The sequence below is a fragment of the Malaclemys terrapin genome, chromosome 11, assembly GCF_027887155.1.
Source record: "Malaclemys terrapin pileata isolate rMalTer1 chromosome 11, rMalTer1.hap1, whole genome shotgun sequence".
Lineage (NCBI taxonomy): Eukaryota > Metazoa > Chordata > Testudines > Emydidae > Malaclemys > Malaclemys terrapin.
In genome coordinates, this window is record NC_071515.1 from 53,120,388 (window position 1) to 53,144,983 (window position 24,596).

The following is a 24,596-nucleotide window of genomic DNA, read 5'->3' on the forward strand; positions in this document are numbered from 1 at the left end:
CAGTGATATAAATATATTTTATTTTAGTACAAATACAAAGAAGGGTATCGCAAGCAGCTTGGCCACCATGTGGGAGCCCGCAACATCCAGGATGATCCTAAGATGATGTGGTCTATGCATGTAGCCAAGATCCAGAGTGACAGGGAGTACAAGAAAGATTTTGAGAAATCGAAGACCAAATACACTAGCCCAGTGGACATGCTGGGAATCGTGCAGGCCAAGACATGTCAGACACTGGTCAGTGATGTTGATTACCGCCATTACCTGCATCAGTGGACATGTCTGCCAGACCAGAATGATGTGATACAAGCTAAGAAGGCCTATGAGCTACAGAGTGATGTGAGTGCACAATATGTGTAATAGGCCCAATTTTACCCTGACATGCCTGCACACAGATGTCTGTTTAACATGCTTACTATGGTAGAGCCTAGGAGCCAAGAGTGGAGCCCCATTGTGCTAGGTGCTGTACCAACAGAGAGTAGCAGACGTCCCTGACCTGAAGAGCTTGCAATCTAAACAGACGAGACAAACACAGGGTAGGGGAAGGGGTAGAACACGCAAGCAGAGTAAACAATGAGATGGCAGCAAATGTCATGTTAATTCCATAATTTTTTGAGGGGATTGTGGTTACTTAGGAGGGGATCAGCTAAAGCAAAAGAAAAGGGAAGGAGATGTGGTCAGGGGAATAAGGTAGGTGAGAAGATGGTAAGAGTGGGTAGGTGTGGAATGAAGCTTAGGTGACGAGACTGGGAGGTGGAAGGAGAGGGTTGGAGCAAACAGCCAATCAGCACAGGCCAGAGAAAGTCTAGTCAAAACTGTAGAAAGTTTTCCGAATGTCCAGAAGTCCAAAGATCCCCGCTTTGGTAGATTCAGCCCCTACCAGCTGGAATCTCTGGCTGTCTCCTCTCTGTAGCTTCCTGATGTGGGGAATAAAGGGGGAGTTGAGGTAGGCACCATCTGGGTCCTAGTGCCCTCATAATGGAGGGGTATCTCCCCTGTGCAGTTCTGGGTCCAGGAGAAGGGTGGCCCCAGCTGGGCCCCATTTTTTCCCCTTCTTCCCCAGTGCAGTAGTCCCTGCTTTGGCTTCTTCTGCCCTTACTGGCTTGTGAAATGTTCCATATCCTGTTACCGATCCTTTGTCACCAAATCCTTGCTGTTTTCTTGATCTTCGATCTGTCAGAGGTGTCTGTGGAGTCCTTCCATTTTCCCATTCGTTGTGCTGTGTAATAATTATTTTATCTATCTTGGAAGAATGAGTGTCAGAATCAAATGATCATTTTGTAGTAATAGATAATGTTACATGAAGTGAGTGGTGTATACATCAGTTGCATTTATTCATATATTAATTTGATTGTTCCTACAAATGACTTACTGAACATTTAATTAAATTTTAGGCTGTTTACAAATCAGACCTGGAATGGCTGAAGGGTACAGGCTGGGTCCCCATTGGTTCCATGGATGTTGAGAAGGTTAAGAGAGCTGGAGAAATCCTGAGTGAAAAGCAGTACCGCCAGCCCCCAGACCAAATCAAATTTACCAGTGTGACCGATTCCCTGGAGTTGGTTTTGGCAAAGCAAAATGCTGAGACAATGAACAAGGTGAGTCTCTCAGAAAAATTCACAGGTGTTACTGACTACGAGGGTTGGTTCATGGAATGGGCAATGCACTTTGGTTGAAATTCACCTATAAGCCCAATTTAGTTTTTCTTTGAAAACACTGTAGATTTAAAGTATGAAATCCTTCCACTTGCAAAAACTGTGTTTATTTAAACATTTCATTGAAAACTTTTAAAAAATTGTTTCCCACCCTTCCACAGCGTTTATACACAGAAGCCTGGAATGCTGACAAAACTACAATTCATGTCATGCCAGACACTCCGGAAATTTTGTTGGCAAAAGCCAATTCAGCTAACGTTAGCCAGGTAAGACTATTTTAAAAAACATATCAAACAAATACAAAATCAGAAATTAGGTAAGCATTCATTTCACTTTTAAAGAACTTCTTTTAATGTATAGTTTCATTTTCTCTATAATGAACAATTTGTATAATACTGTATTTTCATTTCACATATTTTGTTTTCCTCCCTGTAGAAACTTTACACACAAGGTTGGGAAGAATCCAAGATGACCGATTATGATATAAGAGCTGATTCAATTCCAATTCGAAGTGCAAAGGCATCAAGAGATATTGCTAGTGAAGTATGTGCTGCTTCTGCTAATCTATCATTTTAACTGTATATTAAGGGTTTTTCTCATTTTATTTTTAGTAACCTTGTGAAATAATTAAAATATGCATTCTTTAAAATGACAAAACATAGGAATAGAATAATAAATAATTTAAAAATAAAAGTATATCAAATTCTGGTTTAAAAAATAAACACCATGGAAACAGATAAGTGCAGAAAAATATCCAACTTCACACCGAAGAGAGTGTAACATTAAAATTAGTGATATTAAACAAACTATCCTAGAAATATATATTATAAAATATTAACACATCACATGATACTGTATTACTGATATTCAGGGAGTGAGGGGATATTAGGGATTTCAACCTCTGAATCAAGATATTTGCCTATGAGAAATGATTTTTGTTCCTATATTACTATTAAACTGAGACAGTACTGATCACTGATGATTATTTTGATATCTTTACATCTATGTGCTAATTTGTATTCATTTTGTATCAGATTTGCCTCATGTTAAGTAGGCCACGTACTCAGCTGATATAAATTGGCCTAGCTGCTTTGACGTTAATAGAACAAAACTGAATTAAGCATCTGAGGATCTGGTCCATTATTCACTTTTCCATGAATATATAAAACATAACTGAACTCTGTTTCTGTATACTGTTATAGTATAAATATAAAGAAGCATATGAGAAACAGAGAGGTCACCATATTGGAGCCCGCACCATACGGGATGATCCAAAGATGATGTGGTCTATGCATGCAGCAAAGATCCAGAGTGACAGAGAGTACAAGAAATATTTTGAGAAATCAAAGACCAAATACACTAGCCCAGTGGACATGCTGGAAATTGTGCAGGCCAAGAAATGTCAGGAACTGGTCAGTGATGTTGAATACCGCCATCACCTGCACCAGTGGACATGTCTGCCAGACCAGAATGATGTGATCCAAGCTAAGAAGGCCTATGAGTTGCAGAGTGATGTGAGTAAAAAACAAATGCAAAATAAGTCTTTTATATGCGTGTGTGTGCAAATATCTATTCAAACATTTGAGAGTAAAATTTATCCATTATGTACCTGATCCTGTAAACAAAATTTTTTTGCTCCAAATGAGAATGAAAAGTCAAATGTGAAATTTTTCACAGGAAGGAATTTCAAGAAAAATACCCTTTGGAGAGAATCAAAACAGATTTTTTCTGCTTGCTGGCCTTGTCTAGTAGGTTCTTGCCAATTTCACTTTCTCTCCCCATACAAAAAGTGAAATTGTCCAGAGCCTTCCAGGCAGGCACCCAAGGAACTGTCATTTTCCAGCAAAATTTAAAGTTTCCCCCAGAAATTTTGAGTATGTGAAAAGAGCATTTTCCATCAGAAAATCATTCTGATTGAAAATTCCTGACCTGCTCCACTTGATTTCCAGGCAAGTTAGGAGTGAAAATGTGCATGCAAAAGGCTTGCTTTCAAACACTGCACCCGCAGAGCGTTTTATGTGTAACTGTAGGAGTGAGAACTCTGGGGAAACCCTATTCTGTATTAAAAATGTACTGGTGTGCAGCTGCCTAATTAGTCCTATTAGGAAGAATAAGACCTGAGAGTGAATTGTATAATGGATGTCTCCTTTGACACACCCATTCTCTACCCATATTCCGATCCATTTTTTCCTTGTGCTTTTGAGAGTGAGGCGGAAGGTGCACAAGTAGCTTGACAGTTCCACTTAGTGCAGAGGTCTATGCCTAGTGCTTAACTTTGCTTGTTCCAACTCACAGACTTTGCTCCCACTTGCACTGGAACACAACAAGCTTAGGCTCCCTGTTGTTGCACACAGTGTTAGGATTAAGGCCAACGTGCTTTTGTAATTTTGAGCTTAATTTGTGCATGCATTTCCCATTATTACACTTGCACATGCGATTACTAAGTGGCAAATAGATTAATGGTGAATGTTTGTAAAGCTATGGATGCTTCTCTTCAGTTGAGAGCACTCTAGAATATTAGAATCTGGGCTTCTTCAAATTCCAGTCTCTCTTGGGGAGCCCAAGTTTAATTGCGGCTAAAGTACTCATATTTGAATGTTGAGGTGGTAATTGGAATTGCAAAACTTTATTCAAACTTACCAGTTGCCCGAAAAATTATGGTGATGGGGATGCCATCCTAATTCTGCTCTATTTGTTGGATGCATAGAGGACAGATTAGGTTTTGTCTCTGAAATTTTTTCTGTAATTATAATATTAATTTGTTTGTCTGTAGAATGTGTACAAGTCAGACCTGGAATGGCTGCGAGGCATTGGCTGGATGCCAGATGGCTCTGTGGATGTGGATAGAGTGAAGAAAGCCCAGGAGCTCCTGAATGAGAGATTATACCGTCAGCGGCCAGACACACTGAAATTCACCAGCATTGTTGACCCACTACCAGTTGTCCTGGCTAAGATCAATTCTAAGCAGATCAGTGAGGTTAGCTGGCTTTTATGTTACCATAAATTTTCTGCATTCATGCTCTCATTTTTGTGGATCCTTCACTTGTGTTAAAAATTCATAAAATGAGAACCGTAATGTACATAATAGTTTATACCATGAGATCAATTTAACTAGAAAGTAACATACTGTAATTGTCTTTCACACTGTAATTGAATAATGATGTCTTTACTTTCTCATTAGCCTCTCTATCGTGAAGCCTGGGATAAAGAGAAGTCACAGTTCACCCTACCTGCTGACACCCCTCAGATGCTGCAATCCAAACTCAATGCTCTGAACATGAGCAATGTAAGATCTTCAAGTAAAAATATGTAGTGTTATTGAAACAAACATTGCCACATGCATCATTTTAAGCCTGCCCTGTTTCAGAACTCTTATGAACTTCCTGGTTCTGACATAAGCGCAGATTTACTATCTTTATTTTTTGTACTGTTTTATATTTTAGAATGTAGGTGAAGAAGTATTATGATTCATTTAAGCAGTATAATATGGTTTAATGAGTCCAATGTTCATGAAGCACAATGGGCCAGATTAATTAATCTGGAGTCAGTGGCATTCCTCTCTCTCTTTGTTCTTTGAAGCCAACAGAGTGTCACCCACTTATGCCAGCAGTGATTCTGACCCAAGATCTAAACCATGGACTTGTTGTCTGTCTTTTTGTTATCCATAAATAAGCCTGTCACCACAGCATCTAGATCACCATATTGACTGTCTAGTTAAACATATAATGTGTTGATAAGAAAATAAAGTAATGAAACAGTGGCATTTTAAAGTTTAATATATACCCTTGCCTGAATTGTCCTCTTTATGACAACTTCCTTTGTGAAGTTTGGGGTTTGAAAAAGATATTAGAGGCCAAAATACCATGCCACAAATATCAGTGATGTTCTTGGGATGGGTGGCCCACAAAAACTGGCTAGCTTTGGATGAATGAAAGCACATCAAACACTAGCTTCCATCTTATGTATCAATTAAGTTCCCCTGAATAGTCTTGCTTCTTTTAGCTTCATTTGGACACCTAGCATTATTCTTACATGGTTTCTATTTTGAACTTCCTTGATTTGTTTTTTTAATGGCTGCATGACGATCATTGTTTCGAAGTAATTTTAAAATCTTTTAATGTTGATAGCATTAATTTAGAAGATCATCTTGAACCTTAACAGTTTCAGTGGAAGAGTGTGAGATGCTTCCATTAAAAATACAGCAAGACTTCTAATACCAGTGACTTCTCTGTGAGACTAATACAAGGCATAATCCAAAGACCATTAAAGAAAATAAGAATATTTTATTATTTCAGTAGGCTTTGGATCAGGCCTACAGTGTGAATGGATCTGATATGCTACAGGAATCCCATATGGGGGAATCCTTCTGTCCATACAGTCTCATTGAAGTCAATGGGGCTGCAGATGGGCACAGGACTCTGTGGATCAGAGTACAGGTTGGGACCTATATAATTAATCATGACATGTGTACAGTAATTATCAGTTAAAGGGGTAGGAATAATTTTTGTAACCCACAAAACTGTAAGGATCAAATTAAAACATCAATGCTATAAATCTAGGGAAAATATGATTTATGAGAAAAATAAATTATAAAATTGTGTCTTTGATTTTGATTACAGAAACATTATCAGCAAGCCTGGGAAGATGCCAAGATGAAAGATTATGACTTAAGAGCCGATGCCATTTCTATCAAACATGCCAGAGCTTCCAGAGACATTGCTAGTGAGGTACAATCTCTGTTCCCTCCCTTTCATTTCTATGAAAGGCCATGCCCATTCATCCTCGTATCAGACACAGCAGACAAGTGTGTAGCTAGCTAAGCTCAATTCAAAGCTGTTGTATACTCATATATGAACAGCATGCTGTCTTGTATATTTGCATTATTTTAAATCCTGTCTTGACCCTCTCTTTCTAATAGAACTTAAAGTTTGCTACTGGTAAAATATTAATGATAACAGAACATTGTATTTTGTATTTGTTGTATCAAAGTAGTTTCAGTAGAGGTTCAGAAAGCTATTTTGTAATATACTGTAAACTTTTAGCAACCAAACATTTGCAGTAATTGAAGCACAGACTATATTTCTGCTGCTTCCAATACATAATTCAAGGGTATTATCTGTTAAAATCTAAAAGGTAGCAGTGCTTATATAACTTACCAAGCAATTGGAATAACTATGTATTGTAACTAGTGAGGGAATTCTGAAGTATTTTTCTTTTATCATGGTTTTAAACTTTTAAGATTGATGGACCACATTTTCCAGAGTTATTGGTAATTTGGAGAATCAGTTTTTGGGGGTCCAACGTGAGACACTGGACAGTGGATCTGAATTTCAGAAGTGCTGATCTAGTACCCTTTAAAATCCTTTGTGTTCCCAAGCTGGGCACTCATAAGCACTAGTTGCTTTAGAACATGTAGACTGGCAATTCATGACTATTTCTGCTAATGTTTTCTTTCTATGTTTATTAGTACAAATACAAGGAAACCCACGAGAAACAGAAAGGCCACTATATTGGATGCCGAACTGCAAAGGAAGATCCCAAATTGGCATGGGCTGCACATGTAATGAAGATGCAGAATGACAGAGAGTACAGGAAGGCTTATCACAGTTCAAAGGCCATGGTCACTATGCCAGTTGATATGGTGTCTGTCCAAGCAGCCAAGCAATGCCAATCATTTGTGAGTGATGTTGACTACCGTCAGTATTTGCACCAATGGACATGTCTGCCAGACCAGAATGATGTGATCCAGGCAAGGAAGGCATATGAGCTACAAAGTGATGTAAGTAGGAGTGTATACACAAGTGGGGGATGCCACATTAGTAACTGTTGAGATATAAGGCTCTGTTGGCACATCAAGTTGACATGATGATAACCACGGGGGATTTGCCCACCTCAACGCTTTCTGCAGTTTCTCCTTCCTTCACCAGCTCTTCAGTGGTTGTATTCAGTTTTTTTTCCAAATGTGGGTCTTTGCTGTGAATTCCCACAGTGCTTATTTGTGGCTACTTTTAACATACTTGAACGGTTGCCTTGATAATGCTGTTGTGCTTTTTATGCATTAGTAAATTTCTACTGAGTTTGTGCCTATATGTGGGGGAATGTGGTGTGAAGGCTGACAAGGATTTGTATGCTTTCTTTGAAGCATTTCCTTTGTGCCTTAGCAATTATGTTTCATTGATGAACTCTTCACTACAGAGGGATCATGATGCTGGTGCAGCATCTGTTAGCAGTCCAGTTTATCTATTTCCACTTTTGGAATGTTCATGAAGTACATTTGTAGAAAGCAGGGAGTGTTTTCAAGAGACTAAGAGTCAGGGTTACTTGATTGCAATTCTGGCTTTGCTGTGTGACAGTCAGTTCCCTTTGTGGTTTGCTCTTTGGGCAGGGCAAAGTAGCCCCTTGCAATGCACTGAGAATAAACTCACATGCTAGCCATATATAATTAATAATGCAATTATGTTTGTTTGTAGAATGTGTACAAGTCAGACCTGGAATGGCTGCGTGGCATTGGCTGGATGCCAGATGGCTCAGTAGATGTGGATAGAGTGAAGAAAGCCCAAGAACTCCTGAATAACAGATTGTATCGAACGCGACCGGATGAATTGAAATTCACCAGTATTGTTGACACACCAGAGATTGTGCTGGCGAAGACTAATGCTCTGAATCAGAGTGGCGTAAGAAATGTGTTACATTTGTGCTTGAGTGTCCCTGTGCATGCTGTGTTTTATTATTTCACATAAAGAGGAAACAGTATGTTTTATATAGAATTCGAGCTGCCAGGGACTCTCAGGGTTTTAGAAGGAGGTGTTCCCCAGTAACTATTAATCAAGGAATAAACAGGGTAATGTGAAACCCTGTCACTTGTAAGGAATGCAAATCATTGCACAGTATTTATTTCAAACAAATAAACAATTGTTAAAACAATCTACCAGTTCCAGACCATAGTTCTGACTATCTCCCCGTGCATTTAGAGTCAAATATCTCTCTCACTGAAGTCAAGGAGAGTCTTTCTATTAATATGGATGAATTGGAATAAACCTTCAAAAAGGAAAATTGAGCAGTTTATGGTTTCTCTATTGCATAAAACTGGCTCTCCACTTTAAAGTGTTATATTTATAAATAATATAAAATAGTGTATATATGTATAAAATGAATTTTTAAAATAACTTCAGTGCTTCCCCTTGTGAACAGTGCAACAAAACACATTAAATAAAGCAAACACCTCAATTAGAAGAGGATCTTGCCAAAAGCAACCTATCAAACCCAATACATAATACATATAGTTTAAAACTGAATAGCTAGTCTTGTCCTTCACAGTACAGCTATGCCAAAGAATGGATGAATCTACTTCCCAAACAAGTGTGAATTGGAGAATGAGGGAAAACTTTAGAGGGGAACATTTTTTGGGGAAAATGAATTAACCAAAAGGAGATTATTCAGAATCCAAAAAAGGCTTAAGTTAGACTCGATATCTTAGTTCAATTTCAGTAAAAAGTAGCCTAGTCCTATTTACATTGGATCAGTGGGAGTTTTGCCATTGGATTCAATGGGAGCTGGACCAAATGTCCAAGATGAGATCAGATATATATCAGAAATTGTGAAGATAAGTTTCTCAACAATGTACTAAATATCTGTGACTGCTTTGTCCTTAGGCTTTATATCGGGAGGTTTGGGATAAAGAGAAGACCCAGTTTACCCTTCCTTCTGATACCCCTGAGATGTTGCAGTCCAGAATCAATGCTCTGAACACCAGTAAGGTAAGATATTAAAGTAAAAATCATAAATGCATTTCTCCAAAAATACATATCAAATTCCACATTACAAAGCAAGATTATGTCCATTCAGGTTTCAGAGTAGCAGCCGTGTTAGTCTGTATCCGCAAAAAGAAGAACAGGAGTACTTGTGGCACCTTAGAGACTAACAAATTTATTAGAGCATAAGCTTTCGTGGGCTGTAGTCCACGAAAGCTTATGCTCTAATAAATTTGTTAGTCTCTAAGGTGCCACAAGTACTAATGTCCATTCAGTCATAACTCAAGCCAGGGTCTGACATATATGTTCTAATGTAATTCTCTATCCTATTCAAAACTCAAAACCTGCTCCATTATAAACCATATAAATAGGTAGAGTAAATATCTAAATTCCAAATGAATTTATTTGTGAGAGATAGTTCATGTTATGTTGATGAATAAACCGGGGCCATTATACCCAAATGAACTTTTGGGAAGAAGGTAACTTCCTACCATATAAAAGGGAAACATCAGTGATTAAAGAACTCAGTTTTGGGCTTGATCTATAAGCCTTAGTCTCAATGATTTAGTCTTTGGATAGATTATTTCTTTTCACTTAGGGCCAAGTGTGTCTTAGTAAATGTATTTTAGCACAAGCAAACCTTTGGTAATCATAACACATGCTCCCTCACAGGCAGCTGTGAAAGTGATCTACATAGAGGAACAGATTGGATTTTAAAGGGGATTTTTTAAATTTAAAAACTATACTGATTATGAAAATGTATACAAATTTTATATTCCATTTTGAGTAATTTGAACTAAATTTATATTGATTACTGTCTATGAATATTTACATTATTGATTACTGTCTATGAATTTGTACATTATTTGTCTATGTGCATGTTAACATATTCACTTCATCCACAGAAACTGTATCAACTAAGCTGGGAAGAAGCCAAGGAAAAAGGTTATGACTTAAGAGCTGATGCCATTGAAATAACACATGCCAAGGCTTCTAGAGACATTGCTAGTGAGGTACAGCCTGACATCTTATTTATTTATTTGGGGTAAAGCTAATGTAGTGTTCTTATTAAAAACACTAAAAATGTATTTATATCAATAGCCAATTCAAAAAAATTTTGTTTTAAAACTATGCATAAGTTTCTAACAATGAGTAATATATTTTATATTATTTATAATCTTAGTTGCTTCTTATAAGGATTTTTAAAATGTCAAATCACAGCAGTTTCACACTAAGTACTGTTAATTTAAGTAGATCATAAACCACCAGTGATTATGTAAAAGTGAGAGTTGAATTATTTTGGAAATAGTTCCAGTAACTAAATATTTCTCCTCTGTTTTGCAGAGGCTCAGGTAAAGACCTGAAATGCATCAGAAGTTTTGGGTGCTTCTCCAACCCTCTGAAACTTTTGGATCAGAAAAATGGGGGAAAATATTTTTAATATGTGCTTCTTTCCATAAAACACATGTAGAGCTAGCTTACAGCAATTAGGATCTGATCCAACTTCTGCTGAAGTCAGCTGAAAGATTCCCATTGACTTCAATGGAAGCAGGTTCTGGCCTTTAACAAGAGGCCTTGTAAAGAAACAATCCTTTTAGTTTACTTACGTTTTAACAACTGAAACAAAACATAGACACTTTAAACTGCAGTTGCAGAACATTTATACATATTTAGATGCCTGATGAAAACGCTCATTTGTTTTTATTTCTTTGATTTCTGTTTTTTACAAATACATGATTAGTACAAATACAAAACAGGTTACCGCCAGCAATTAGGCCACTACGTGGGATTCCAAAGCCTTCAGGACGATCCCAAGTTGGTGTGGTCCATTCATGCGGCCAAGATCCAGAGTGACAGAGAGTACAAGAAATATTTTGAGAAATCGAAGACCAAATACAGTAGCCCAGTGGATATGCTGGGAATTGTGCAGGCCAAGAAATGTCAGACACTGGTCAGTGATGTTGATTACCGCAATTACCTGCATCAGTGGACCTGTCTGCCAGACCAGAATGATGTGATCCAAGCTAAGAAGGCCTATGAGTTGCAGAGTGATGTGAGTATATCAGTATAGTACATAATAATTCCCAAGAACTACATTTTGTCTAGAAAGAGGATACCCAAACTCACACTAGATTTTAACCTTTAAAGATAGAAATATGTGATGAATGATTTACCAGGCATTTACCATAGGAATATTTTTACTTACATTTAAAAAAATGTTTCCCTTTCTTCTGTCTGACATTTTCTGGCACTTTCTGGTTCACTTGGATGCTTTTTATCTTTTGCAAAGCAGGATGTGCCAGAGGCATTCGTTTAGGGCAAGGAGCCTTTAAAGGAAGGTGCCACATAAAAAGCATCACTGAACATTATGTGGTGGATTTAAGACCAAAACAACTGTTTTTGTTGTGCTGTTCCCTGCAGGGTAATTATGTAGCAGAAATAAAAACTTGTGATATAATTCCTTTAGTTTAAACTATGAGAGTACAAATACAATTAATTTTTCTACTTGTCTGACTTTCTCTTGTATGGCTGTACAAGAGAAAATATTTATTTTGGGCAAGAATGTGGCTTGTCCTATGCTCTCTTATTTCCCTGTGAGGGCGATCTCCATCACTGGTCACAGCATGGTAGAGGGAGGGAGAGAGAAAGCAGCCTGCTTCGGGTCACTACTTCTTTTCTAATTTAGTGGGCAGGCAGGGACAAGGACTAGGTGGAGCCTTAATTCCATTCTTCTCCCAGATTCACTGGCCAGAGCATCTGTATCAGTTTATACAGGTAGCAGATTAGGTCTTCCCTAAAGTAAGGGGGAATCCAAGAGGAAATTGTGACAATGAGAGTTACAGCTCTCTGTTTGATCTGCTCTTGGAGCAGTGCAGAACACTACCTTGCTAGGCACTGACAATAAACTCCCATTCTTGCCCTATATAACTAACAGAACAATTTTGTTTGTAGAATGTGTACAAGTCAGACCTGGAATGGCTGCGTGGCACTGGCTGGTTGACCCAAGACTGTGTGGATGTGACTAGAGTGAAGAAAGCCCAGGAACTTGTGAATGACAGATTATACCGGCAGCGGCCAGATGAATTGAAATTTACCAGCATAGTTGACCCCCCACCAGTTGTCTTGGCTAAGATCAATGCTCTGCAGATCAGTGAGGTAAGATGGCCCTTATATAACCATATATTTTCTATATTCACACTGATATTTTTAAAAAGCAACAGAGAGTCCTGTGGCACCTTTAAGACTAACAGATGTATTGGAGCATAAGCTTTCGTGGGTGAATGCCCACTTCTTCGGATGCATGTATTTTTGTGGATCTTTCTGTTGTGTTAAAAACACATCAAAAGAGAACAGTAACATATATTCTAGCTTAAACCATGAGATCAATTCATTTGAAAATAATATAGTCCAGCATCTTTCACACTGTAATTGAATAATGCTGTCTTTACTTTCTCATTAGCCTCTCTATCGTAAAATCTGGGATAAAGAGAAGACGCAGTTCACCCTTCCTGCTGACACACCTGTCATGCTGCAGTCCAAAATCAATGCTCTGAACGTCAGCAACGTAAGATGTTTAAGTAAAAAATACATAGTGTTATTGAAAAGAACATTGTCATATGCAGCTGTAGTTTTTAGCCTGCCCTGTTTTAGAACTCTTATTATGAACTGCCTGGTTCTGACATAAACATAGATATACTAATTTTATTTTTTGAATTGTTTTGTATTTTAGAATGTAGATGAAGAATTATGATTTGTTTAAGCATAATATATGGTTAATGAGCACAATGTGCACAATGGGCCAGATTCATTAATCTGGAGTCCGCGGTGTTCTATCCTCTCTCACCTTTTTCTTTGAAGTCAATGGAGCTTCACCAGCTTACTCCGGCAGGGATTCTGGCCCAAGAGCTAAAACATGTACTTGTTGCCTGTGCATCTATTATTTTCAAATAGAGCCTGTCAGTCTAATATCTACGGCATAATCTTTTTTGTCCAGTTTAATATACCATGTGTAGATAAGGAAAACAAAATATTATCCATAAAGATAAGCACATTGGTCTTGCATAAATTGTCCTCTTTATGACAACTTCCAAAGGGGAACTTATGGGTTTGACCAAGATATTTTAGGCCCACATACTATGAAGAAAAAATCTATGACATTCTTGGGCTTGGAAGCCCAGAAAATTGTCTATCTGTGGAGGAATGGGAGAACACTTCAGGCTTTTGTTTCCATCTTATATACTAATTACGTTTGAATATTGCAGCCTCATTTGAACACCTAACATTATTCTTACATGGTTTTTATTTTCAACTTCCTTGATTTTTTTTAATGGTAATATGACAATAATTGTTTCAAAGTGATTTTTAAATCTTTTAATATTGATTGCATTAATTTATAAGATCATATTAAATGTTAAGTTTTCAGCAGAAGTGTCAGAGGTTATGGGCCTACTGCAGGAGTGGGTGGGTGACATTCTGTGGCCTGCAACTTGCAGAAGGTCAGACTAGATGATCACGATGGCCCCTTCTGGCCTTAAAGTCTATGAGTCTATAAATACAGCAAAACTTCTAATGAGCTTATTGATCGGTGACTTCTCTGTGAGACTAATACAAGTCATAATCCAGAGACCATTGAAGAAAATGAGAATCTTTCATTACTTCAGTAGGCTTTGACCCAGGCCCACAGGGGGAATGGATCTGATATGCTGCATCTATGGCCGCATTCCTGCAATATGCTAAGTGTGGGGGAATCCTTCTACCTATAGAGTCACACTGAAGTAAGTGGGGCTGCAGATGGGCACAGGACTCTGTGGATCAGAGTACAGGTTTGGAATCTATATAATTAATCATGACGTGTGCAGTAATTATCAGTTAAAGGGATAGGAATAATTTTTGTAACCCACAACACTGTAAGGATCAAATGAAAACATCCATGCTATAAATCTAGAGAAAATATGATTTATGAGAAAAATGAATTCTAAAATTGTCTTTGATTACAGAAACATTATCAGCAAGCCTGGGAAGATGCCAAGATGAAAGACTATGACTTAAGAGCCGATGCCATTTCTATCAAACATGCCAGGGCTTCCAGAGACATTGCTAGTGAGGTACAATCTCTGTTCCCTCCCTTTCATTTCTATGAAAGGCCATGCCCATTCATCCTCGTATCAAACACAGCAGACAACTGTGTAGCTAGCTAAGCTCAATTCAAAGCTGTTGTATACTCATATATGAACAGCATGCTGTCTTGTATATTAGCATTATTTTAAATCCTGTCTTGACCCTCTCTTTCTAATAGAACTTAGTTTGCTACTGGTAAAATATTAATGATAACAGAAAATTGTATTTTGTATTTGTTGTATCAAAGTAGTTTCAGTAGAGGTTCAGAGAGCTATTTTGCAATACACTGTAAACTTTTAGCCACCAAACATTTGCAGTAATTAAAACACAGACTATATTTCTGCTGCTTCCAATACGTAATTCAAGGGTGTTATTTTTGTCATTACTGCTTTCAAGTTATCTGTTAAAATCTAAAATGTAGCAGTGCTTATAAACCTTAGCAAGCAATTGGAATAACTGTGTGAGGGAATTCTGAAATATTTTCTTTTATCATTGTTTTAAACTATTAAGATAGATGGACCACATTTTCCAGAGTCATTGGTGATTTGGAGAATCAGTTTTTGGGGGCCCAACTAGACAATGCACCTGAATTTCAGAAGTGCTGATCTAGTACCCTTTAAAATCCTTTGTGTTCCCAAGCTGGGCACTCATAAGCACTAGTTGCTTTAGAACATGTAGACTGGCAATTCATGACTATTTCTGCTAATGTTTTCTTTCTATGTTTATTAGTACAAATACAAGGAAACCCATGAGAAACAGAAAGGCCATTATATCGGATGCCGAACTGCAAAGGAAGATCCCAAATTGGCATGGGCTGCACATGTAATGAAGATGCAGAATGACAGAGAGTACAGGAAGGCTTATCACAATTCAAAGGCTAAGATCAACATACCAGTTGATATGGTGTCTGTCTATGCAGCCAAGGAAGGCCAATTATTAGCGAGTGATGTTGACTACCGTCAATATTTGCACCAGTGGACATGTCTGCCAGACCAGAATGATGTGATCCAGGCAAGGAAGGCCTATGATCTACAAAGTGATGTAAGTAGGAGTGTATACAAAAGTGGGGGATGCCACATTAGTAACTGTTGAGATATAAGGCTCTGTAGGCACATCAAGGTGACATGATGATAACCACATGGGATTTGCCCACCTCAACGCTTTCTGCAGTTTCTCCTTCCTTCACCAGCTTTTCAGTGGTTGTATTCAGTTTTTTCCCCAAATGTGGGTCTTTGCTGTGAATTCCCACAGTGCTTATTTGTAGTTACTTTTAACATACTTGAACAGTTGCCTTGGTAACACTGTTGTGCTTTTTATGCATTAGTAAATTTGTACTAAATTTGTGCCTATATGTTGGGGAATGTGGTGTGAAGGCTGACAAGGATTTGTATGCTTTCTTTGAAGCATTTCTTTTGTGCCTTAGCAATTATGTATCATCAATGAACTGTTCATTACAGAGGGATCATGATGCTGATGCAGCATCCGTTACCAGTCCAGTTTACATTTACTTTCAAAATGTCCATGAAATACATTTGTAAGAAAGCAGGGAGTGTGTGTAAGAAATTAGGAGTCATTATTGCTGGGTTCCAGGTCTGGCCCTGCTGTGTGATAAGTCCACAAATCAATTGACCTCTCTTTGCTTGAATTTGCCATCTGTAAAATCGGGGAAATAATGTGACTGATTCCCTTTATGAGTATAAATAGCTCTCTCAGTGTACGTGTGAGTAGCTGCACCAGAGGGAATATTTTACCTCAGGTGAGGTTTACATTTCAAATCAGCATATTCTGGAATCTGGATCAATACTTTTCCTGTCTGGCTCCACCCACTCCTCAGCCACTTTTACGGTTATGTTGGCTGGCTCCAGGCCCTCTATTCTACAAACATTGCTAGTTTATTCCTTTTCATCCAATAGCATGGTGATAGGTGGGAAAGTAGTTTTTGCAGCTGGGCTGGTAAATTATTATGTTGGTTGTTCAAAGCTAAGTTATGAACATATTGAGTGGAGGCCTCTTTGAGTATCTTTTTACTTCACTGACCACCTTCATAGGCCTTGCATTCTGATGGCTTTCCCTCTAGATAAGCTCATCAGCCAGACAGCATATGGTCACTTGAGACAGACATGACAAAAACCCTCTTCTCAGAGGCAGTTTCTGCCCAGCATTCTAACTACGTGTGAACCTGGGAGGCAAACTACACAAATTCTGATCCTTGCTTTGCGGTATATTGCGGAAAAGGGTTGATAAAAATCAATGATTTTTTTTATTTTTTTTATTTTGTTTAAATTATAGTAGGTTTATTGTTTTAAAAATAAACCTGTTTAAAATTAAATCTGAATTGGATACAAAATATATTAAGGCTTAAACTTCTTATAATCTCTTAAAACAATTATATAAATAATGAATAGGCTGAATCCATGAAACGCTATCAAAAACTTTGAGTTAAAGACTACTTTTTTTTATATAAAGAAATAATCAGGGGGAAAGTATCTAACTTTTGAGGTCAAGCTTTATAAATATGGCACAAGAGGTCATGTAGTGTATTAAGGACTTGATCCTGTAGGGCACCCAGGGATATTTGAAAATTTTCCAAGGCTGACCTGAAGTAATCAACTGCAGTCAGTGAATTAAACTGATTCCTCTGTTTAATAAATCATTTAGTTATAAATATGAAACATGTTTTGATAAGAAAAGGTTATTTACATAACATTTAAAGGTTGTTTTGTTGAATAAAAATACATTTTATATGCTGTTTTATGTGTTTAATTAAATTCCAGTTACCTTTCTAATGCAGCTCGCACAAATCATGAGCAAAAATTTAATTATCTAGTAATCAAGCAATATATCATTCTTCATTTTCTAACATACTAAAAATGTAAAATTTATAAGACTCTGAAAATATTAATATATAACAACTGCTTATATAAATGTATATAGTTATAGTGTACCCTTGTAGGTAGCTAAAAGATGTTCCAAAGCTAGTGTAAAGGCTCTATTTAGTTGTAAATCAACATGTTTGAATGGTTATATCAGTTAAGGAGAATGCACCTTTCTTTAGAAAATAGTTGAAAGACAAATGGAAAAGTTGATTAAAATCGATTATTTAAATTGAGGTTTTCCACTTGGTGATTTAAAATCACTGATTTAAATCACTTTGGTTTAAACCAATCAACCCTGTCAATAGTATAAATTAACTTTATATAAAAGTCAATAAAAGGGAGTTCTGTCTCCAGCTCAAGAGTGTTTAGTATTTTCCTACCCATCTACATTATTTAGTATGGATTAAAATAACAAAGGTATTACTTATGACAGTTACGTTCCTCTCTGACCTTATCTGTCACAGGCCTTATATAAATCTGACCTGGAATGGCTGCGTGGCATTGGATGGATGCCAAGTGGCTCTGTGGAAGTGAAGAGAGTGAAGAATGCCCAGGACATCCTGAGTGAAAAGATGTACCGCACGCCTGTAGAAAGTTTGAAATACACCAATATTGTTGACACTCCAGATGTTCTCCTTGCTAAGACTAATGCTGTGCAAATCAGCCTCGTATGTTACTTAATGCTTATAACATAAAATTATTTCAGTGCAATATATAATTAAAGAAAACCTCACTGCTAAAATGTTAAACTAGTTATTTGTATTTTAAGTTAACCTTAGAAGCATTCCAAAAGTTTAGACTTTTAGTGTTCATAATTCTGGGTGGACCTTTGGCCCACGATGCTGTGAAGTTATACAAAGGACTGGCATATTTACAATATATATAATCTCACAATTTTTTATTTTCCTAGCCCAAATACAGAGAAGCTTGGGACAAGGCCAAGACTACGATCCATGTGATGCCAGACACACCTGAAATCAACCTAGCCAAGGCGAATGCTATTCATGTTAGCAATGTAAGTATATCTATAGGATTTCTTAGGCTTCTATAAGTTGTTATCTGAATCCTCTGAATGTTAAGATTCTAAAGTATTTTCAAAACACATGATTTAGCCATGTGAATACCCACTGAAATCAGTGAGAGAGTCACAGGTTCAGTCCTCATGCAATGCTTTGAACATCCCCCCACTACAAATATAATTTTTAAAGTATTTAGACAATTTTTAAAATATTTAAGTAACAACTAGTAACAATGCTATCCATGATAATTTCCTGCAATCACATTAAATATTAGCAATATAATGCATTATTGAAACCACACATTTTATTGAATTAAGCAAATTGTTAGCACTTACAAACTTCTCCTAAATCTTTACAAACTCGCTTTAGTTCAGTTCTGATTGCAGTTCCTTAAGTTGTACCTTCAGAGTACTGGAAGCACCGCATTGTATTTGCAGTAAAGGAACAGGAGACTTCATTTACTTCAGAACTTGGCTGAACAATGCACAAGAATAAGTGACAGTGAATTTTTTTTAATGTGACCACTTTAAATTCACAATTGTTTCACTGATTGCAAATGTGAGAGTGCTAGAAAAATGATGGGCCAATTTTCTATCTTCACAGAAACTTTATAAAGAAGCTTGGGATGAAGTGAAGATGAGCTGTGATTTTAGGGCAGATGCCATCCCAATTAAATCAGCCAAAGCCTCAAGAGAAATTGCCAGTGATGTAAGTATGGAAAGAGGGCGTTTCTAGATTTTCACATCCATTTCTAAAGCCTCAGAAATGTTAGTACTTTACATGGTGGTCTTTGCTCTGTATCCAGTATAAATACAAATTAGATCATGAGAAGCAGAGAGGACACTATATTGGGACTCCGAGTGCAAAAGAAGATAACAAAATACGATGGGCCCTGCATGCAGCCAAGCTTCATAGTGACCTAGAATACAGGAAACACTTTCAGAAGTGGAAGACAAAGTGCAGTATACCAGTGGACATGCTTCCCATTGTGGCCGCCAAAAAATGTCAGACTTTGGTCAGTGATATTGATTACCGTAATTACTTGCATCGGTGGACATGTTTGCCAGATCAGAATGATGTCATACAGGCTAAGAAAGCCTATCAACTGCAGAGTGATGTGAGTTAACAAATATTCATATTTTGTCTTCTATAATATTGTCTTCTCTATAGGGGTCTACTCCAGCTCTAACTGAAGTAAACAGGAGTTTTTCTACTGAATTGAGTTGGAGTTAGATTAGGCCTTTTATTAGTAGATATATAATTTTAAGCCATTATTATTACTACTGTAGCACATAAGTATATATCGCTCTCTACCAAACAAACTAAAAGACGGGGTCCATAAAAGATCTTACATTCAAACTCAGCACAATACGTGAGATAAACATTGGGTCACAGGCACTGTAATTCTATAAATATAAACGCATTAATTTTAAAATGAAAGGGCAAGGTAATATCTTTTATTGGACCAACTTCTGTTGGTGAGAGAGACAAGCTTTTCGAGCCACTTCTCCAATATCCTGGGACCGACATGGCTACAACTACACTACATACAATAATTAAGCAGTAAGACATAAAAACGAGATCGTTGCTGAGCAAGCATAGCAATAGCATGTATCAGATGGTCTTATATTGTATAAATGAAAGGCAGAAAGATGTTTACCACTTGAGAAATACAAGAGTTGCTTCGAAATTGTCTTTATTTCTACCTGGGGTGCCATATTACTGTTATAAATTGGAATGTATAAACTAAGGGAATACAGTTAATCTTGTGCATTTGTTGGTCATTACATGCATTGCTTTGGTGCCATGGACAGCCAGTGTCTAGACATCTAAAGCCATCTAACAACAATCTGTATTGATCTCATATGAATTAAGCTTAAAAACATGTTTAGGGTACAGATGGTCAATATTTAGCTTCTCTGATTTGAATGGTAAAAGACAGAACACTATTAAAGAACACTACATATAAGTAGTTGGTGAAATAATTATGCAACTTGGTATAACTTAATTACTGTATATACTCGTTCATTAGCCCGTTCGTTTATAAGCTGACCCTCCAAGATGGATAGGTAAAAATAGCAAAAATTGTCTAACCCATTCATAAGCCAACCTTATATTTCAGGGGTTGGCAAACTTTGGCTCCTGGCCAGGCATGGAGATCCTCAGCTGCCAGTGGCCACGGTTCGCCATTCCCAGCCAATGGTGCCACTTCCCGCAGCTCCCATTGGCTGGGAAGGCAAACCGTGGCCACTGGGAGCTGAGGGGCTCCATGCCTGCAGACGCTCCAGGTAAACAAAACGACAATGTATTAGATATTCAATTCAATGATTCCATAGAGTTTAAAATCATCAACCGACCCCCGCTCTTTGATGCGTCACTTCTTTTTTTACCAAAAATATTCGGCTTATGAATGAGAATATACGGTACTTACCAGATTTAATGCCATGTTTAAAATATGGTGAACTTAGAGATGATATTGATATTAAGCCCAATAATGTTCACCTTGAAATCAATGGAAGTGAAAGACGAGCAGGGTCAGACCTGTTATTTATTAAACTAACCGTGTTGGGCAGAAAACTCAAACTGAAGACATGGATTCTGTTTTGTCTCCACAGGCTGTTTACAAATCTGATTTGGAATGGCTACGTGGAATTGGGTGGATGCCAAATGACTCAGTTGGAATCAACCATGTCAAGCATGTCCAAGATCTTCTGGATGAGGTAATTATTAAGTATAAGTGTTAAATATTCATGTGTGTTTATAACTGCACGTATTTGTAATTTGCAAATGCATCAACATTTTACTTTTATTGAAATTTTTGTAATAAAAAGCTGGATCTTTCCACTATATTTGTCTTGCATTGGCTTGTAAATTAATTCTGGTCTTCCATGTAGCTTTTCTTTTTTTCTTTCTAAACAGGATTGTTCTGTTTGGGTAGAAGGTACTGCAATACAATTTGATGATGATTCCATTGTTTTGCCCTTTTACAGAGAAAGTACCGCACAAAAGCTGAAACTCTCAAGTTTACTCCAGTGGCTGACAGAGTTGATTATATCACGGCAAAACATAGTGGTGAAATTCAGAGTGATGTAAGTATATTGGTTTATTTGGGGCCTATTAAATTTATCTGCAAGACTTTGTTTTTAAAAGGAAAAAAGTAATCCAGACCTCATTCTGGCCCAATACCTGTGGATTCCTTGAATTTGTGGGATTGATGTGAGTATTGCTGAACTCATCCACTTACTTTGTGCTGAAAGGGACTGGCTTCTGAAGAAGAGTGATCCTTCCCAACCATTGTGAACTTTGCAATATGAGACACTTGACAGTTCCTTCACCAGCCAGGACAGAAACTGGCATTTTGTGGCTAGAATAAGTTATGTGAAGGCAGAATGTCATTTTTTCTGACAGTTTTGAAGGCCAGCATATGAGTAACTAGCCAATGGGCATGACATGACCTGCCTTTCTATCCATGAGCCCACACACCTTTTATTCAATGTGCCTCCCACTGAAAGAGAATAGGCCAATATCAGCTTTTTATTTCCTGCACCAGTACAAATTGGAACATGCCTCCAAAGGTACATGGCTTTGTACCATGATCCTGGAGTTGCCTTCATACATAACTTCCTCCATTCTTTAATGTCTCTCTGTGTGGTTGGGTGTCTTATGTGAATTTGGCCCTGAAAATGTTGACAATAATAATCCTTATAAATCATTTCATATGTATAATTGTGGTCTTGATGTTACATTTTCTAAATGTTGTGATGACCTTACAATGCGTTTATTCCATAAATCTTTTTTTGCAGATTAAATACCACCAAGACTGGAATGCCATCAAGTCAAATTATACTCTAACAGACACACCACGGCAAGAAATGGCCCGAGAGGCAGCCAGAATTCTTAACCAGGTATGTGTTCACCACCTGGAAATACTTGATCATCTGACAATTTGTAGTCACATTAATAACTTACTAGAAGAATGTATAATATTTGAACTGATTGTCTTTCTAAGAATGTCCTGGAGTCAGAATCTCAGCTTCTAATATTTTATATGGTCACATATCCACAGAAGGAGTGATGGTTATAGTGGTTTTATTCTTGGATTTAACTTTCTTTCATGTTTTATTTCCTACAGAACCTGTACAAGGAAAGCTGGGAAAAAATGAAATCTACTGGTTATCTTTTACCTCCTGATGCTGTGCAGCTTCGTCATGCCAAGCACTCTGGTGATGTCCAAAGTGAGGTAAGGGTGTCTTTTTAGGTAATCACGTGACTTCAGCAGGAGACTACTTGGGGCCCGGCAAACCTGCAAACCCACAAGCTCAACAATTTATATTCAAAAGGCTTCAGTGGGAGCCAACCCCTAGCTTTGTTTCAGTGATCTTCTCCAGACCACTGTCCTCTAGCTGTCTCTAGTAATCAACCTTGTTTTATTTAATATAGGGGTATTGCTGGCTAAGGGCCAGGTTCTGTTACACTTACTCGCCTTGCCACCTTACTCCATGAATAGTCCCCTTGAAGTCAACATAGGTAAGGGCCTCCGAATCTGTCCCAAGAGAATAGCGAATGCTCTAATAGTGTGTAAAGGTGAGGGCCTGTTGTGGCACTGTAGGTGTGCTCCAAGTAGAGCAGCAGGAGATTCAGTCCCAGGGCAAGGAGAACCCTACACACATTATTCAGACACCATGGTCCCGTCCAATAAACAGTTAATCAGATCCCCGGATTTAGGTTCCCCAAACTTACAATCCTCACCCAATTCTCTGAGTCAGGTTAGGCTTGTCTCCTGGTGTCTGAGAGAGCACCTGCCACCAACTATAGTCTGTCTGGTTTCTACTCCTCTCTCCCTCCTGCTCTTCTTCCTGTTCTTATTTATATAATTGAGCCCCTCAGGGAAGAGCCTCCATGATGATCTCCAGGTTGTAGATTCCAAGCTGAACCTTAAAGAGATGCTATCCTTTTCCCCATACACCCTTTCCTGTAGTGCAGTAGGTGGAATTCTGTTGGCCATCTTTAGGAGTACAAGAGACTGTGTCATGAACAATCTGTAAGATCAAATACACCACAAGTATTTTGGCATAAAACGCATGCTGAATGTATTACATGATTGCTTGAATATGCACATTTCTAAATAAAACAAGTAACATTGCTCAGAGTAGAATTTTAAATACAGCTTGGCAAACTATTGATGCCATTTTCAAATTCTTTTTTTCAAACGATTTATAAAGCTATGGTTATATGAAAATATGAGCAAAGTAATTGCAAGGTGTTCTAGTTGTGCTGAAGAAGTTACTGTATCCCCTGTTTAAAATGTGGTGGAAAATTAAGCTAGATAGTAGCATTGCCATTAAAGAGGAAGGAATATATATCCTAAGGTTATCGCTCACCTCATCCTATAGTATATGTATCATGTAATGTACTGAAAATTGAGATGTAATTAGCAGCACATTGCCTATATAATAGGGTTCTATTTATTCCTGATGTTAAAGAAAACATAGATTTTACAGGGTAGAAAGAGAAGAAACCGGTTCAGTTGTGTTCAGTTCAGTATTCAGTGCTGACATTTAAATATCTTTTCTCCCCTCTTGCCAGCTGCAATATAAAGCTGAGTATGTTAATCACAGAGGTCACTATGTCGGTGTTCCCAGTATGAGAGATGATCCCAAGCTGGTGTGGTTTGAGCATGCAGGCAAGATCCAGAATGACCGATTGTACAAATCAGCTTATCACAAATCAAAGTCCAATATTAACATTCCTGCGGATATGATATCAGTCTTGGCGGCCAAGGAATGCCAGACATTGGTCAGCGATATTGATTATCGGCAATACCTGCACGAATGGACGTGTCACCCTGACCAGAATGATTGCATCCAGGCAAGGAAGGCCTATGATCTGCAGAGTGATGTAAGTCATTTCCCTTATTTATATTACATGATTTTGATTCTTTGCGGGTTTATGTACATGGTCTGTACCACGTAAGCTTAAAACAAAGATTCCTCTTTAGTTTAACTCATGCTTTTGTCTATATAATATGTGTATTTCTTTGCATTTGTTTTCATGTTTTCAGAATATCTATAAATCTGATCTGGAATGGATCCGGGGTTGTGGGTGGATTCCTTTGGATTCAGTGGAACATAGGAAAGTTAAGAAAGCCCAAGAGTTAATAAATAAGGTAAGTGAAAG

General features: G+C 37.7%; 1 protein-coding gene across 19 annotated transcripts in view; it reads left to right on the top strand.

Moving 5' to 3' along the window:
- The window catches only part of NEB (nebulin), a 202,644-nt gene that overhangs the window by 102,195 nt on the left and 75,853 nt on the right, over positions 1 to 24,596 (top strand). For all 19 annotated transcript variants that reach the window (XM_054044614.1, XM_054044625.1, XM_054044624.1 and 16 more), the window contains 27 exons: positions 28 to 339; positions 1,395 to 1,598; positions 1,817 to 1,921; positions 2,091 to 2,198; positions 2,858 to 3,169; positions 4,429 to 4,632; positions 4,837 to 4,941; positions 6,275 to 6,382; positions 7,123 to 7,434; positions 8,126 to 8,329; positions 9,308 to 9,412; positions 10,312 to 10,419; positions 11,148 to 11,459; positions 12,359 to 12,562; positions 12,867 to 12,971; positions 14,404 to 14,511; positions 15,254 to 15,565; positions 17,865 to 18,068; positions 18,311 to 18,415; positions 19,023 to 19,127; positions 19,225 to 19,536; positions 21,035 to 21,139; positions 21,410 to 21,508; positions 22,223 to 22,324; positions 22,552 to 22,659; positions 24,006 to 24,317; positions 24,481 to 24,585. In XM_054044614.1, the coding sequence (XP_053900589.1) occupies positions 28 to 339; positions 1,395 to 1,598; positions 1,817 to 1,921; positions 2,091 to 2,198; positions 2,858 to 3,169; positions 4,429 to 4,632; positions 4,837 to 4,941; positions 6,275 to 6,382; positions 7,123 to 7,434; positions 8,126 to 8,329; positions 9,308 to 9,412; positions 10,312 to 10,419; positions 11,148 to 11,459; positions 12,359 to 12,562; positions 12,867 to 12,971; positions 14,404 to 14,511; positions 15,254 to 15,565; positions 17,865 to 18,068; positions 18,311 to 18,415; positions 19,023 to 19,127; positions 19,225 to 19,536; positions 21,035 to 21,139; positions 21,410 to 21,508; positions 22,223 to 22,324; positions 22,552 to 22,659; positions 24,006 to 24,317; positions 24,481 to 24,585 (4,785 nt within the window). The remainder of the gene's footprint in view (positions 1 to 27; positions 340 to 1,394; positions 1,599 to 1,816; positions 1,922 to 2,090; positions 2,199 to 2,857; positions 3,170 to 4,428; positions 4,633 to 4,836; positions 4,942 to 6,274; positions 6,383 to 7,122; positions 7,435 to 8,125; positions 8,330 to 9,307; positions 9,413 to 10,311; positions 10,420 to 11,147; positions 11,460 to 12,358; positions 12,563 to 12,866; positions 12,972 to 14,403; positions 14,512 to 15,253; positions 15,566 to 17,864; positions 18,069 to 18,310; positions 18,416 to 19,022; positions 19,128 to 19,224; positions 19,537 to 21,034; positions 21,140 to 21,409; positions 21,509 to 22,222; positions 22,325 to 22,551; positions 22,660 to 24,005; positions 24,318 to 24,480; positions 24,586 to 24,596) is intronic.